The 16104-nt window shown below is 47.8% G+C and overlaps 1 protein-coding gene across 6 annotated transcripts in view; it reads left to right on the top strand.

Moving 5' to 3' along the window:
- The window catches only part of PDE4B (phosphodiesterase 4B), a 325166-nt gene that overhangs the window by 258411 nt on the left and 50651 nt on the right, over positions 1-16104 (top strand). For all 6 annotated transcript variants that reach the window (XM_038752358.1, XM_038752359.1, XM_038752356.1 and 3 more), the window contains one exon: positions 15621-15733. In XM_038752358.1, coding sequence (XP_038608286.1) covers positions 15621-15733 — 113 coding nt within the window. The remainder of the gene's footprint in view (positions 1-15620; positions 15734-16104) is intronic.

The raw sequence follows: 16104 nt of genomic DNA on the forward strand, positions 1-16104 counted from the left end.
GAGTTCTAATCCTAGCTCCACCACTTGTCTGCTCTGTGACTCTGGGCAAGTCATTTCACTTCTCTGTGCCTCAGTTACCTCATCTGTAACATGGGGATTTGAGGCTCTGAGCTCCATGTGGGACAGGGACTGTGTCCAGCCTGATTTGGTTGTATCAACCCCAGTGCTTAATACAGTGCTTGGCACTCAGTAAGTGCTTAACCAATACCACAATTATTATTATTAATCAGGTTGGACACAGTCCCTGTCTCACATGGGGCTTACATTCTTAAACCCCATTTTAGAGATGAGGAAACTGAGGCCCAGAGAAGGGAACTGGCTTGCTCAAGGTCACAAAGCAGGCATTTGGCAGAGCCAGGATTAGAACCCAGGTCCTTCTGACTCCCAAGCCCATTCTCTATCCCCTAAGCCACACTGCTTGTGAGCCCACTGTTGGGTAGGGGTCATCTCTATATGTTGCCAACTTGTACTTCCCAAGTGCTTAGTACAGTGCTCTGCACACAGTAAGTGCTCAATAAATACGATTGATTGATTCTCTGAGGTGGCTGTGGAGTAGAGGTGGAAATGCTCCTTCTTTGGGGCTGGTGAATTGTGTCCACTTTGACTCTCTCGTATTTACTCCAGCATAGTGCTTGGCATACAGTGAGCCCCAAATAAAATACCTAGTGAGGACCTGGTTCTCTGGGCACCCTGGGGAGGTTACTTCATGTGCCTATGTTACCGCTGAACGAACTGGGTAGTGCCCACTCCGTGGGGCTGCGTCAGCCAGATCACAAGTTGTTTGGATTACTGCATCGCTTGGTCAATACCTCCCCAGGCAGACAGGGCCCTGCTGAGCTTTCCGGAAGTCTTTTTCCAGGATTCACTGCTTCATCTTGCCCCATCAGCCCCATTCTGGGAATCCAGAGCAGGAGGATAAGAAGGCTTGGTGAGGGCAGAGTGGCAATACCTTCTGGGTGGCCTAAAATTCCTTTCCCTTTAGCAACAACGAAAGCGTTTTGATTTGACTTTCCAAATCCAAACCGAAGCTGAGATTGAAAGCGGAAGAGCATGCTCAGTTCCCTCTGAGGAGGTAAAAGAGAATGGAATTTATGCCCTCCCCAGTCTGCCCTCTTCACTCCTTCCCAGATCATGCCCTAATAGTACTTTGCTCCTGAATCTCCCCATGTAATGTGTCTGTTATATTGTTATATTGTCCTGTCCCAAGTGCTTAGTACAGTGCTTTGCAAACAGTAGGTGCTTGGTAGATATGATTGGCTGATTCACATTATAGCCATAGCTTGGAGGACCACTCCCTACTAACAGATCTGCTGGCCCAAGGCCCTCCTTTTTAAAAACAAAAACACACACACCCTCCTCCAGAAAGCCTTCCCTGATTATCATACACCCCAGCTGCATCAATCCAGGCTTTCCTTGTGTACTTTAGGCCTCTCCTCAGCTCTTAGGCATATGTGCATATTCATGTATTCAGTTATTTACACAACTAATTTATCGTGTCACATTTGTGCTGTCTTTTTTTTTTGTTGTTAAGTATTTACTATGTGGCAGGCACTGTACTAAGTGCTGGGGTAGATACAGGCTAATCAGGTTGGTCACAGTCCCTCATGGGGTTCATAGTCTCTATTCTCATTCTACAGGTGAGGTAAATGAGGCCCAGAGAAGTGAAGTCACACAGCAGACATTTGGCAGAGCCAGAATTAGAACCCCCGTCCTTCTGACTTCCAAGCTGTTTCTCATTCCTGTTGTGGTAGTGGAAGGAACACGGTGTTGGTTATCAGAGGACCTAGGTTCATTCCATCGGCCCCTGGAGTCCTGGTGTAGACCCCTCCCTGGCATTCGGAAGAGGTCTGGGCTGAACTAAGGGGAGAGCCTGAGGGGCTAGGGGGTGATCCCACCCCAGAATCCATCTATACTGTAAGGTCGTTATGGGCAGGAAACGGGTCTGCTAATTCTGTTGCTTTGAACTCTCTCAAGCACTTAGTACAGTGTCCCGAACGTAGTAAGCACTCAATAAATACGATCGATTTGGAGTCTCCCGCTCTCAAAGGTGAGGAGGGAGAGTAGAAGTTCCAGCCTGCAAACATTGACTCTCTCCCCTAGGTTTGCTCCCAACGAGGTGGGATCATCAACTTCTCTAATTCTCCTTTTAGAAACCCAGGGAGGACCGCTCCTCTGTCAGTCAATCCATCTGTCAATCCTCTGCGCTGGCCACTCGCTGTCTTTCTAGCTGGACCTCGCTCTGGAATCTCCCATCTCCATCCCCTCGCTCACAACATTTCCCCTGGCTTGGGACTCCTTCCCTCCCCACAGAAGACAGACTACAGCTCTCCCCCTCATTCACAGCAGTGTAGTGAACACAGCAGGAGCCTGGAATCAGAAGGTCATGGATTCTAATTCTGCTTCTGCCACTTTTCTGCCATGTGGCCTTGGGCAAGTCACTCCACTTCTCTGGGCCTCAGTTTCCTCATCTGCAAAATGGGGATTAGGACTGTGAGCCCCATGTGGGAGAGGGACTGTGTCCCACCTGATTTGCTTGTATCCACCCCAGCATTTAGTACAGTGCCTGGCACATAGTAGTGCTTAACAAATACTATTATTATTACTATTATTGTTATTATTATTATCATTATTTAAATCCCCCTCCAAGAAATTCTTTCTGATTAGTTGTCCAGCCCCCTCAGCCATACCATCAGACTGTCCTTTTAACTGAAAGCTCATCATGGCAGGGAACATAATAATTATGGTATTTAAGCACTTACTATGTGCCAAGCCCTATTCTAAGTGCTGGACATGTCTATCAGCTCTTATATTGTATTCTCCCCAGTGGTTAGTACAGTGCCCTGCACACAGCGCTCAATAAATCAATTGATACCATTTCAATAGCAACCCTGACATTTACAAATGTATTCATACCCATCTTCAGCACTCACATCTATGTGCATTCATTTATTTTGACCATTCTAGTTACAAATGTTCTTATGTTTGTCTACCCCATTTACAGTGTAAGCCTCTTGTGGCAGGAAACGTGTCACTTCTTTTGGTTTTGTACTTCCTAAGCTTACAGTTCTGTGTGCTGTCTCAAATGGGTGTTTAGTAGATGCTGCTACTACAACTACTACTATTACTGCTGTACTAAGCGCTTGGGAAAGCACAATAAAGGACATAGTCCCTGCTCTGAAGGGGCTTGCACCCCAAACCTTCATTGGCCCCCACTGTTATTTTCAGTCCATCATCCTTTGGAAATGTAAATTCCTTATGCTGACCACCCTCTGAGGAAAGGGTTTTTCCTTCTGTTTGGAAGCTACTGGCATTTTTTAATTGGTCTTTGTTAATAATAATTTTGGTATTTGTTAAACGCTTACTATGTGCAAAGCACTGTTCTAAGCACTGAAGAGGATACAAGGTGACCAGGTTGTCCCATGTGGGGCTCACAGTCTTAGTCCCCATTTTACAGATGAGGTAACTGAGGCACAGAGAAGTTAAGTGACTTGCCCAAAGTCACACAGCTGATAGCGGCAGAGCCAGAATTTGAACCCATGACCTCTGACTCCTAAGCCCGTGCTCTTTCTATTGAGCCACGCTGCTTCTCTTACTATGTGTTAAGCTCTTACTATGTGCCGGGCATTGCTTTAAGTGCTGAGGTCGGTATTTAAGCGCCGAGGTCGGTACGAGATAATCAGGTTTGGACACAGACCCTGTCCCAAGTGGGGCTCACAGTCTTAATCCCCATTTTACAGATGAGGTAACTGAGGCCCAGAGAAGTGAAGTGACTTGTCCAAGGTCACAAAGCGGACAGGTGGCAGAGCCAGGTTTAGAACGCAGGTCCTTCTGACTCCCATGCCCATGCTCTGTCCATTAGGCCACACTTCCAGGTAGCCCTCCCATATTTATCCCTGGCCCAGACCAGCCAAGAGCAGGTGTGGCTGGTAGGGGCAGAAGACTCATTCATTCCTTCATTCAGTTGTATTTATTGAGTGCTTCCTATGTGCAGAGCACTGTACTAAGCGCTTGGGAGAGTACAATATAACAACAAACAGACACATTCCCTGTCCACAACAAGCTCACAGTCTAGAGAACAGGCTGGAGGGGACTGGGAAGATGTCTCTGCCTCCCTAACCATCATGTGATGTTTGCCGTGCCCAGGATCATCCCTCAGAACCTTGACATGGAGCGGGGTGGGAGGGAGGCAAGGGAGGAAAGAGTCGGGTAAAATTAATTTGTATTGATCACTGTCTCCCCCTCCAGACTGTGAGCTCGTTGTGTGCAGGGAATGTGACTGTTTCTTGTTAAATTGTACTCTCCCACTAAGCACTCAATAAATATGATTGACTGACTAAATTTTCCTTCACACCCACATACATAAATAGTCCCAATAATAATAATAATAATAATAATGGCATTTATTAGGTGCTTACAATGTGCAAAGCACTTTTCTAAGCACTGGAAGTGCTTCAGTCCCAGTAAGGATAGCGATCAGAGCCCAGTAGTGATGCTCATAGACTTCACCGGCAGTGTGGCATAGTGGAAAGAGCTCAGGCCTAGGAGTCATTCATTCATTCAATCATTTATTGAGCACCTACTGTATGCAGAGCACTGTACAAAGCACTTGGGAAAGAACAATACAACAATAAGCAAGAAAACAAATGCATAATAAAAATGAATAAAAACAGAGGACCTGTGTTCTAATTCTGGCTCAGCAATGTGCCTGCTGCATGGCCTTGGGATTGTCACTTCACTTCTCTGAGGCTCAGTTCTCCTGTTCTCCCTCCTATTTAGATCATGAGCCCCTTGCGGGACAGGGACTGTTTCCAACCTAATTCACTTGAATTTACCCCAGCACTTAGAACAGTGTCTGACACACAGGGAGCACTTACCAAATACCATAAATAAAAGCAGGGGCTGTTAATCACACCTCGGTCTTTGCAGCCACACATGGATAAGATCAGCCTCACAGACTTTACTGTCAGTAATGTCATCGTTGGTTCATTTTCGGTCACGAAGGACAGCTCAAGGTATCGCTCTCTCTCTCCCTCCCTCCCTCTCTTTATATGTTTGTTTATGTATACACACATAAGCGCTCAATAAATATGATTGAATGAAAGATGTTGCTACTGATGTTCGTTCATTCAATCATTTTTATTGAGTGTTTACTGTGTGCAAAGCACTGTATTAAGTGCTTGTTATACATATATATCCAAATGGTGTTCATTGAGTACTTATGTGTGCAGCGCACTGTACTATGCGCTTAGGAGAGTACAATATAACAGAGTTGGTAGACTTGTTCCTTGCCCACAAGGAGCCTTTTAGGAGAGTGCCACTTTGAAAGATGTTGGTCAGATAGAGGGCCACCAAAAGACAAGATACAAACTATTTTGCCAGCTCCCAGAGATTTTTCCTTTCCTACATTTGAGGGGACAAATAGATTAATTATGGAGGAGAGAGTAAAATGTGTGTGTGTGTGTAAATATGCCTACCTGTTCTCCCCCTTTCTCATTACTGTATCAATATAGTTTCTCTTCATTCTTCTTTCATATCTTTCTTTTCTCATCTGTTGTCTCCACCCGCTTCCCCTTGCTTCCCCTCCCCTGCCTTATTCTTGGATTGGGAGCCCCATGGGGGGCCAGGGACTCTGTCTAATTCTCACTTGGGTATTTATTTCCCAGTGCTTAGTATCCTGCCTTCCACAGAGGAAGTGCCTAATGAATACTGTGACTATTGATACTGTACCTCTTCCCAGTGGGGGAGGAAGGTACAGCGTGTCTCATTCACCTTTGTTTGCGTTCCTGGAGCCCAGTGGGATGACATCTTTGGGCATCCAGTTGTCTAGTGGCTAGAGCACAAGTCTGGAAGGATCTGGGTTCTCATCCTGGCTCTGACGCTTTGCTCTGTGACCTTAGGTAAGTTGCTTCACTTCTCTGGGCCTCAGTTCCCTCATCTGTAAAATGGGGATGAAGATTGTGAGCCCCATGTGGGACAAGGGCTGTCCCTATCCTGACTTTATTGTATCCACCCAGCACTTAGCACAGTGCCTGATACATAGGAAGTACTGTATAAGTACCACTATTATTATTATTATTATTGTATTCTTTCATTCATTCATGTTTTGAGTGCTTACTGTGTGCAAAGCACTGTACTAAGCGCTCGAAAAGTACAGTTTGGTAGCAGATAGAGACAATCCCTACCCAACAACAGGTATGGGAAGCAGCATGGCTTAGTGGATAGAGCTTAGGCCTGAGAGTCAGAAGATCATGGGTTCTAATCCCGGCTCCACCACTTGTCTGCTGGGTGGCCTTGGACAAGACACATCACTTCTCTGTGCCTCAGTTTCCTCACCTGTAAAATGGGGATTGAGACTGTGAACCCCATGTGGGAAAGGGACTATGTTCAACACCATTTCCTTTATCCACTCCAGCACTTAGTACAGTGCCTGGCACATAAGTAAGCACTTAACAAATAGCGCAGGTATTATTATCATCTAGTGAGCAGGTGGTCATTTCAGGCTGGCACTCGTGGAGAAATACCCAGGGCTACCAAGAGTTGGTTTCCATGGTGCCCCACTTTAAGTTTCAGAAACCAGGGCACTCTGGCACTTGTTTCTGGGCTGTGACTTTGAACCCGCCAGGGTGTTTCCACCTGTGTTTTGTCCCCTCCACCTTGGGCGGAGCCCGAGGGCCTGGACCAAAGACTGTCTGCTTCCCCTCAGCTTGACACAGAAGAAATGAGAAGAGCTTCCTTTGCAGAGACAGAGAGAGAGAAAGACAGAGAGATGGAGGAGAGAGGGAGAGAGAGATGGCATAGTGGCTAGAGCACGGGCCTGCGAGTCAGAAGGTCATGGGTTCTCATTCCAGGCTCTGCCACTTGTCCGCTGTGTGGCCTTGAGCAAGTCACTTCACTTCTCTGGGCCTCAGTTACCTCATCTGTAAAGTGGGGATTGAGACTGTGAGCCCCATGCAGGATAGGGACTCTGTGCAACCCGATTTCCTTGTTTCCATCCCAATGCATAATACAGTGCCAGGCATGTAGTGAGCGCTTAACAAATACCAGAATTATTATTCTTATTCTATAATTATGAGAGAGACACAGATGGGGGAGAGAGAGAGGCAGAGGAGATGAGGGGCAGAGAGAACAAGATAGAGAGCACGTAGGCACCACTTCTTTACACAACAGGCGCCTCTGCCTGTCGGGTTTCCATTTCCTCTTCACTGTGGCTTTAAGATTTTAGGGAAAGTGACTGGATTTTCTGGAAGCCACTCAAAGTGGGAGTGGGGCTGGGGGAGGAGGAAGGGGGACTTGCTGGGGGATAGGAGAGAAAGGACCCGGAGTCAGAGACATTAAAGAGAAGGACAGAGGGGGAGAGAAAGAGGTAAGGATCTCCCCATGCAGGTGAGAGACACAGCCCCACACAGAAGAGGGCACTCACTAATGATGTGCCCAGGGCAGAATGGCTACAGTGGGCATAGGGCAGCAGCAGGGATGAGGTGGTCGCGTTGGGACGGGATGAGCACTGGGCAATAGCCACAATCAATCAACTGATCATATTAATTGAGCTGGTACTGTGTGGCTGTGCTTACTTAGAGCGCTTGAGAAGCAGCATGGCTAAGTGGAAAGAACACGAGCTTGGGAATCAGAGGACCTCGGTTCTAATCCTGGGTCCACCACTTGTCTGCTGTGTGACCTTGGGCAAGCCACTTCACTTCTCTGTGCCTGTTTCCTCACTTGTAAAATGGGGATTAAGACTGTGAGCCCCATGTGGGACAACCTGATTACCTTGTATCCAAGGCCCTGCTGAGAGCTCACCTCCTCCAGGAGGCCTTCCCAGACTGAGCCCCTTCCTTCTTCTCCCCCTCATCCCCCTCTCCATCCCCCCCATCTTACCTCCTTCCCTTCCCCAAAGCACCTGTATATATGGATATATGTTTGTACATATTTATTACTCTATTTATTTATTTCTTTATTTTACTTGTACATATCTATTCTATTTATTTTATTTTGTTAGTATGTTTGGTTTTGTTCTCTCTCTCCCCCTTTTAGACTGTGAGCCCACTGTTGGGTAGGGACTGTCTCTATATGTTGCCAGTTTGTACTTCCCAAGCGCTTAGTACAGTGCTCTGCACATAGTAAGCGCTCACTAAATACAATTGATTGATTGATTGACAGATTGTATCCACCCCAGCGCTTAGAACAGTGCTTGGCACACAGTAAGCACTCAACAAAAACTGTAATTCATTCAATTGTATTTACTGAGCACTTACTGTGTGCAGAGCATTGCACTAAGCGCTTGAGAGGTACAAGTTGGTAATTATTATTATTATTACTGGGAGAAGACAATATAACAAATAACAGATATGTTCCTAGTCCACAATGAGCTTACAGTCTAGAAGGGATTGGGCAGGTCAGGTTGTTGTGGGGCAGTGGCCATTTGAGGGGGGGGGGTGCGTTTGGGGGGTAGGAAGCAGAAGCCTCTGCCTTTCCTCCCCTTTCAGTGTTGCTGCTAGGGAAGGGTCCCCAGGGTTGAACCCCCCGGCCCAGCCGAGGCCCTGCTCCACGTGTCTGTCGGGGGAGGACCTCCTGCCTAAGGGGATCAAGGCCTCGCCCCCAAACTTTGGACCAGACCTGCCAGGAGCCGTGCCAGCTGGTGGCCCCATGGAGCCAGGCTTGGCGGGGCAAGGGGCATTCTACCAGGTCTGGCCAGAACATGCCACCTCCTGGGGAAGCAGTGCAGCCAGGGGATAGAACACAAGCCTGGGAGTCAGAAAGATCTGGGTTCCAATCCTGACTCTGCCACTTGTCTGCTGTGTGACCTTGAGCAAGTCACTTCACTTCTCTGGGCCTCAGTTTCCTCATCTGTAAAATGGGGATTAATAATAATACTAATAATAATAAATGATGGTATTTGTTAAGTGCTTACTATGTGCAAAGCACTGTTCTAAGCACTGGGAAGGTTACAGGGTGATCAGGTTGTCCCATGGGGGGGCTCACAGTTTTAATCCCCATTTTACAGATGAGGTAACTGAGGCTCAGAGGAGTTAAATGACTTGCCCAAAGTCACACAGCTGACAGGTGGCAGAGCTGGGATTTGAATCCATGACCTCTAACTCCAAAACCCATGCTCTTTCCACTGAGCCAAGCTGCTTCTTGTGATTAAGACTGTGAGCCCCACTTGGGATATGGACTATGTCCAACCTGATTATCTTGTATGTCCCCAGCGCTGAGAACAGTGCCTGGCACCAAGTAAGTGCTTAACAAGTGCTTAGAACAGTGCTTTGCACATAGTAAGCACTTAATAAATACCATCATTATTAAAAAAAAATCACATGCACATACAGACCCTATAACAGTGTCTCCAAACCCCTGGGTCAGTCCTCAGCCAGCACTAACCATCAAGCAACCAAATCACCTCTGAGGGTCCATTGTGAGGGAAGCTGGCCCTGTTTACCCCTGCATACAGGTCTGGAAAAAGAACAGAGAAAGTTCTCTATCCAGATTGTAAAATTTTGAAGGGGAGTTTTGTATCTGGATTATAGAGTCATGGGAAGTAGTTTTGTAGCCGGATTATAGTGTTCCAGAAAGGAGTTTTATATCTGGATGGAGAGTTATGGGAAGGAGTTTTGAGTCTGGATTATAGAGCTCTGGAAAGGCGTTTTGTATTTGGATTATAGAGTTCTGGAAAAGAGTTTTGTATCTGGATTATAGAGTTCTGGAAAAGAGTTTTGTATCTGGATTATAGAGTTCTGGAAAGGAGTTTTGTATCTGGATTATTGAGTTCTGGAAGGAGTTTTGTACCTGGATTATACAGTTCTGGAAAGATGTTTTGTATCTGGATTATAGAGTTCTGGAGGGAGGTTTTATATTTGGTTGCAGTGTTCTTTAGGGAAGCTTTAATATCTGGTTTGTAGAATTCTGGAGGGAGCTTTTGCACCCATATTAAAGAGTTCTGGGGGGAAGTTTTATATCTAGATTGCAGAGTTCGGGAGGGAAGTTTTGTATTCAGATTGCAGAGTTCTGGGGAGAAGTTTTGCATCTGGTTTCTAGAGTTCCTGGGGGAGCTTTAGTTTACAGATGCAGCTCTTCAAGGAAGTTTTATTTCAAGATTGTAGAATTCTGGAGGGAAGTTTTGCTTCTGGATTTCAGAGTTCCGGAGATGATGCCATTCTTCTGGACTCATGAAGTCGATTTTCCTATTGATGTTTGGGAGAGCCAATCCCCCTCATCTACCCAGAATGTCCCCTGTTTGTTCATTCATTCATTCATTCATTCAATCAATCATATTTATTGAGCACTTACTGTTTGCAGAGCACTTTACTAAGTGCTTGGAAAAGTACAATATAACACTAAACAGACACATTCCCTGTCCACCATGAGCACTGTTTTCTCCTGCTCCTTTTAAATAGCTTGTTCCTGTGTGCAAATCAAATCTGCTTGTAAACGATAATAATGATAATAATAGTGGTACTTTTAAATGCTTACTATGTGCTCAGTACAGTTCTAAGTGCTGGGATAGATACAAGTTAATTAGGTTGGACAAGATCTCTGTCCCACATGGGGCACACACTTTTATCCCCTTTACAGATGAATAACTGAGGCCCAGAGAAGCTAAGTGACTTGCCCAAGGTCATACAGCAAACAAGTGGCAGAGCTGGGATTAGAACTCATGTCCTTCTGACTCCCAGGGTATGTAGCGGGGCGGGGTGGGGGGGAATCTGATAAAACAGTAGTCTTGATGGAAACACTTCAAAGCAAAAGAAAGAGAAATTTAAGACGAAAGTGTTGGGAATTCTTTGCTTCTTACCCCAAAAAGAGGTCCTTATTTTGAGGGTTCAGGAAAAAAATCTATCCCTCCACTCATTCAGAATGCACTGCTTTCTCATATCCAATATACAATTACTCTCTCCTCTTCAAAGCCTTACTGAAGGCGCAATTCCCCCAAGAAGCCTTCCATTACTAAACCCTCCTCTCTTTTCCCTTTCCCTTCTGCATCACCCTGACTTGCTCCCTTTGTTCATCAAGAGAAGCAGCATGGCTCAGTGGAAAGAGCCCAGGCTTTGGAGTCAGAGGTCCTGGGTTCAAATTCCGGCTCTGCCAACTGTCAGCTGTGTGACTTTGGGCAAGTCATTTAACTTCTCTGTGCCTGTTACCTCATTCTGTAAAATGGGGATTAAGACTGTGAGCCCCCCTGGGACAACCTGATCACCTTGTAACCTCCCCAACGATTGGAACATCATCATCAATCAATCAATCGTATTTATTGAGCACTTACTGTGTGCAGAGCACTGTCCTAAGCGCTTGGGAAGTACAAGTTGGCAACATATAGAGACAGTCCCTACCCAACAGTGGGCTCACAGTCTAAAAGAGAACAGTGCTTTGCACATAGTAAGCACTTAATAAATGCCATCATTATTATTATTATCCCCCTTCCCAGCCAGTGACTTCCCAGTGACATATCTGTCACTTATTTATTTATATTAATGTCTGTCTCCTCCTCTAGACCATAAGCTCCTTGTGGACAGGGAATGGGTCTATTCAGTTACATTGTACTCTCCCAAGTGCTTTGTACACTGCTCTGCAGTAAGGGCTCAATAAACATGACTGACTGAATGAATGGTATTTATCGATTTCCTGCAATGTGCAAAGCACTGTACTAAGCGCTGGGGGAAGAAGACAAAGCATAAATAAAGTTGGTCCCACACCCTGGAGAGGGTAGGGTGGGCAATCTGAAAGGTTGGGGGCGGGTTGAGCTGGGAAATGGGTGCTACTTCAGGAAAGGCCTTGTAGAAGGAGGGGCTTGAAGGGGTGTGGAGGATGGAGGGGAGGGGGCTCCCAGACTGTCATCAGAGAGAGGCTTCTGGTCCATGTTGAGGGTCACTTGGTTGGTTGGTGGTCCTACTGCTTCCTCCTTCAGGCAACTCAGCTCGGGAAGAGTGCGAAAGAATCTGAGGAAGCTACCTCCTCCCGCGGTTTTGTGGGTTTTCTAGTATGACATACAGGAAACTAAACGTTAACCCCAGTTTACACTCAAGTTTAGATTTGGCTTTTGGTAAACAAGCGCCTGTTCTTTGAAACAGGGTTCCTAGAGCTGAGCAGTTTCTTTCGGATGAAGAAGACCTTTTTTGGTCATAGGGATCTGAGTGCTGAACTAATCGAATGATCAATCAGGAGCATTTATGGAGCGCTTACTGCCCACGGTTCAAATCTACGATGTGGCTTTATTTGAGGGACAGTGCTCATTGTAAATATTATTAATGTACACTAAAAATCAGAAGGCTTGTGGGAATGTTTGGGTCTTTTGTTAATAGGCCTCAGTGTTCAGTGAATTACGCTTTGCAGTGATGTTAATAATTATGGGATTAATTGTTTACTATGTACTAAGCGTTGGGGTGATACATGATAATCAGATCGGACACAGCCCTGCCTCACATGGGGCTCAGTGACTAAGGAAAAGCCGTTGACAGATGAGGAAACTGAGGTCCAGAAAAATTTAGCAACCCGCCCAAGGTCGCAGAGCAGGCCAGGGCTGAGTTGGGATTAGAACCCTGGTCTCTTGACTCCATCCTCATTCACTTTCCATTAGGGAACACTGCCCCTATATTATAACTGTTCTAATCTTGCCTTCTGGTATGTTTCTTGTCTCTGGGGGTTGCCCAGTAGGGATTTTCATAAATCTGGTGTTCCCTAAAACAAGCTCCATTAACTCTTTCCTCACTGCCCTGCGTTAAGGCAGACACTTGCCCCCCTACAATTGAGAAATCATCTTTCCTGTTCACCAAAACGGGCACATGAAGTTTCTTTGGGTGGGTGGGGGCTGCATAATGCCCATCCCTCTTTGCAAAGGCTTTGCCCTCAGGGACCCAGGGGGCCTGCTCTCCCCCAAGGGTAGGGGCTAGCAACTTTCCGCTCCTCCAGAGAGTCCAGTTCGGAGTTTCCCTAGGCTCCTGGAACGGGGCGAGGGGAAGTTTTCTCTTTGTTTAAGGACTTGGCTCCCTCTCCCCAAAAACTCATTTTACTCTTCTAGAGCGTTAAACAAAGCATCCCGGGAGACGAGGGGAGGTTGAAGCGTTATCAGGGAGCCCTCATATAACACCTAATTGGAAGGAAAAGAAGACCCCCCCCCCCCCCCCCACCACCCCCGAGATCACCACCTGCGGCCCTCTGCACCATTGCACTTGTTGCACATTTATGCAAGGACCATCCCCCCCGCCGGGTTAGGGGTGATGGGGTGGGGGCTCCCCAGCTCATCAGGGAGATGATTCTTGCCCAATGCATCTCATCCTCTTCCCTCCCATACCCCCCCGCAAAAACCACAACTTCCTTTCGGAGAAAAGGGGACCTTCCTCCGGTCGTCGGACGCCAGCAAAGCCCTGCTTGGTGACATCACTGCGGACCACGTGCTCCGGGATTACTCAGGCCGGACTACCCACCGGGCTCGCGGGGGGCCGGGCCGGTCGGGCCCTAGGACAAACCGCCCCTAATCCCTCCCCCCCCCACAACTTCTCCCCTTCCCTCCCTCTCTTCTTCATCCCTTTTCCACCATCCCCCCCTTACCTCTCTTGCCCCTCTTTCTCCCTTCTCTTTCCTTCCCTCCCTTCTCCCTCTCTTTCCCACCTTTCCTCTCTTGCCCCTCTTTTTCTCCCTTCTCCCTCCTTCCCTCCTCACTAACTTTTCTCCTTCCTTCCCTCCCTTCTCTATCTCTTTCCCCCCCTTATCTCTCTTGGCCCTCTTTTTCTCCCTTCTCCTACCTTCCCTCTCTTCTCCATCCCATTCCCACCTTCCCCCATTACCTCTTGCCCCTTTTTCTCCCTTCTCCCTCTTTCTCTCCTCCCTAATTTCTCCCTCCCCTTCCCACTCTTCTCCTCTTTCCCATCCTTCCCCCCCCCCTTGCCTCTTGCCCGGTTTTTCCCTTCTTCCTCTTTCTCTTCCCCTTAACTTCTCTTCTCCTTCCCTCCTTCTTTCCCACCCTTCCCCTCCTTACCTCTCTTGCCCTTCTTTTTCTCCTACTCCCTCCTTCCCTCCTCTCTTCTCTCTTTCCCTCCCTTCCCCCTTTGCCTTTCATTCATTCAATCCTATTTATTGAGTGCTTACTGTGTGCAGAGTACTTTCTTCCCCCTCCTTCTTCTCTCTCTTCTCCCACCCTTCCTCCCTCCCCCATCCCGTTATTGAGACTGTGAGCCCCACGTGAGACAGGGACTGTGTCCAACCCAATTTGCTTGTATCCACCCCAGCGTTTAGAACAGCACCTGTCACATAGTAAGCACTTAACAAATACAATTATTATTATTTACCTCCCTTCTCCCTCCTGTCCTCCCCCCACCTCTCTTTCATTCAATCGTATTTATTGAGCGCTGTGTGCAGAGCCCTGTACTAAGCGCTTATTCTCCCTCCCCACCCCTTTTCCCCGTCCCTTCCCTTTACCTCTTCTCCTTCCCTTCCTTTCCTTACCTTCTTTTCATTCATTCAGTGGTATTTATTGAGCGCCTACTGTGCACAGAGCACTGTACTAAACGCTTATTCTCCCTCCCCCACCCATTTTCTCCCCCCACCCCCAGTCCCTTCTCCTTACCTCTTCTCCCTCCTTACCTCTCATTCACTGAGTGGTACTTACTGAGCGCCTACAGCGTGTAGAACACTGTACTAAGCGCTTATTCTTTCTACCCCCCACCCCCCGGTCCCTTCCCCGTACCTCATCTCCCTCCTTACCTCTCTTTCATTCCCTCCGTGGTACTTACTGAGCGCCTACTGTGTGCATGGCACTGTCCTAAGCGCTAATTCTTCCTCCTCCACCCCTTTTCTCCCCCCTCAGTCCCTTCCCCTTACCTCTTCTCCCTCCGTACCTCTCTTTCACTCAGTGGCATTTGAGCGCCTACTGCGTGCAGAGCACTGTACTAAGCGCTTATTCTCCCTCCCCTCCGGTCCCTTCCCCTTACCTCATCTCCCTCCTTACCTCTCTTTTATACACTCAGTGGTACTTACAGAGCGCCTACTTTGCGCAGGGCACTGTGCTAGGGAAGCAGCGTGGCTCAGTGGAAAGAGCCCGGGCTTTGAAATCAGAGGTCGTGGGTTCAAATCCCGGCCCCGCCACTTGTCAGCTGTGTGACTTTGGGCAAGTCACTTCACTTCTCCGGGCCTCAGTGACCTCATCTGTCAAATGGGGATGAAGACTGGGAGCCCCAGGTGGGACAACCTGATTGCCTTGTATCTACCCCAGCGCTTAGAACAGTGCTTGGCACATAGTAAGCGCTTAACAAATACCAACATTATTGTTATTACTAAGCGCTTGGGAGAGGACACCAGAACAGTAAAGAGGTATCCCCCCAGCCCACAACGAGCTGTCTTCTCCCTCCCTTCCCTCTCCCCGCTCCTCCCCCTTCCTCCTCCTCCTCCTCTTTCTCCTCCTCCTCCTCCTCCCCGGGTCACCCCGCCCCCTCCGCCGGTGGACAGCTCTTCTGCAGAGTCCCGTGGGGGAGGTCTTTTGGGGTCTGCCCACTGGGAGAGCAGAGGGTCAGCTGTGCCCCTCTGCGGCGCTGCCCCTTAGGCTTCCCGACCGATTATGGGCCTGCAGCAGCGGCAAAAGAGACGGCGGCGACGGCCACTGGACCCTAACGCCCGGCCCCTCTGCTCCTTTGCAGAAGAACCCTACCAAAAACTGGCCATGGAGACCCTGGAGGAGTTAGACTGGTGCCTCGACCAACTGGAGACCATCCAGACCTACCGATCCGTCAGCGAGATGGCCTCCAATAAGGTAAGAGATGCACATGGGGAGTGGGGGGAGAAAGACCAAAAAAAAAAAAGGCCCCCGAATCAGTACCCACCTGGAAGCCTGGAGAAGAAGTTGTCTTTAAAGTGTCTTCCTCACCCTGCCAAAAAAAAGAGAGAGTTTTATCCCCGGGTCTGTTCAACTATTGGGTCTTCAAAGTGTCTTCCCCACCCTGCCAAAAAAAAAGAGTTTTATCCCCGAGTCTGTTCAACTATTGGGACTTTAAGGTGTCTCCACCACCCTGCAAAAATAAAAGAGTTTTATCCCCCAGGCACTGTTCAAGTATCGTGTCTTTAAAGTGTCTTCCTCACCCCGCAAAAAAAGTTTTAGCCCCGGGTCTGTTCAGCTATTGCGGC

Source organism: Tachyglossus aculeatus, chromosome 10 (assembly GCF_015852505.1).
Source record: "Tachyglossus aculeatus isolate mTacAcu1 chromosome 10, mTacAcu1.pri, whole genome shotgun sequence".
NCBI classification, from domain to species: Eukaryota; Metazoa; Chordata; class Mammalia; order Monotremata; family Tachyglossidae; genus Tachyglossus; species Tachyglossus aculeatus.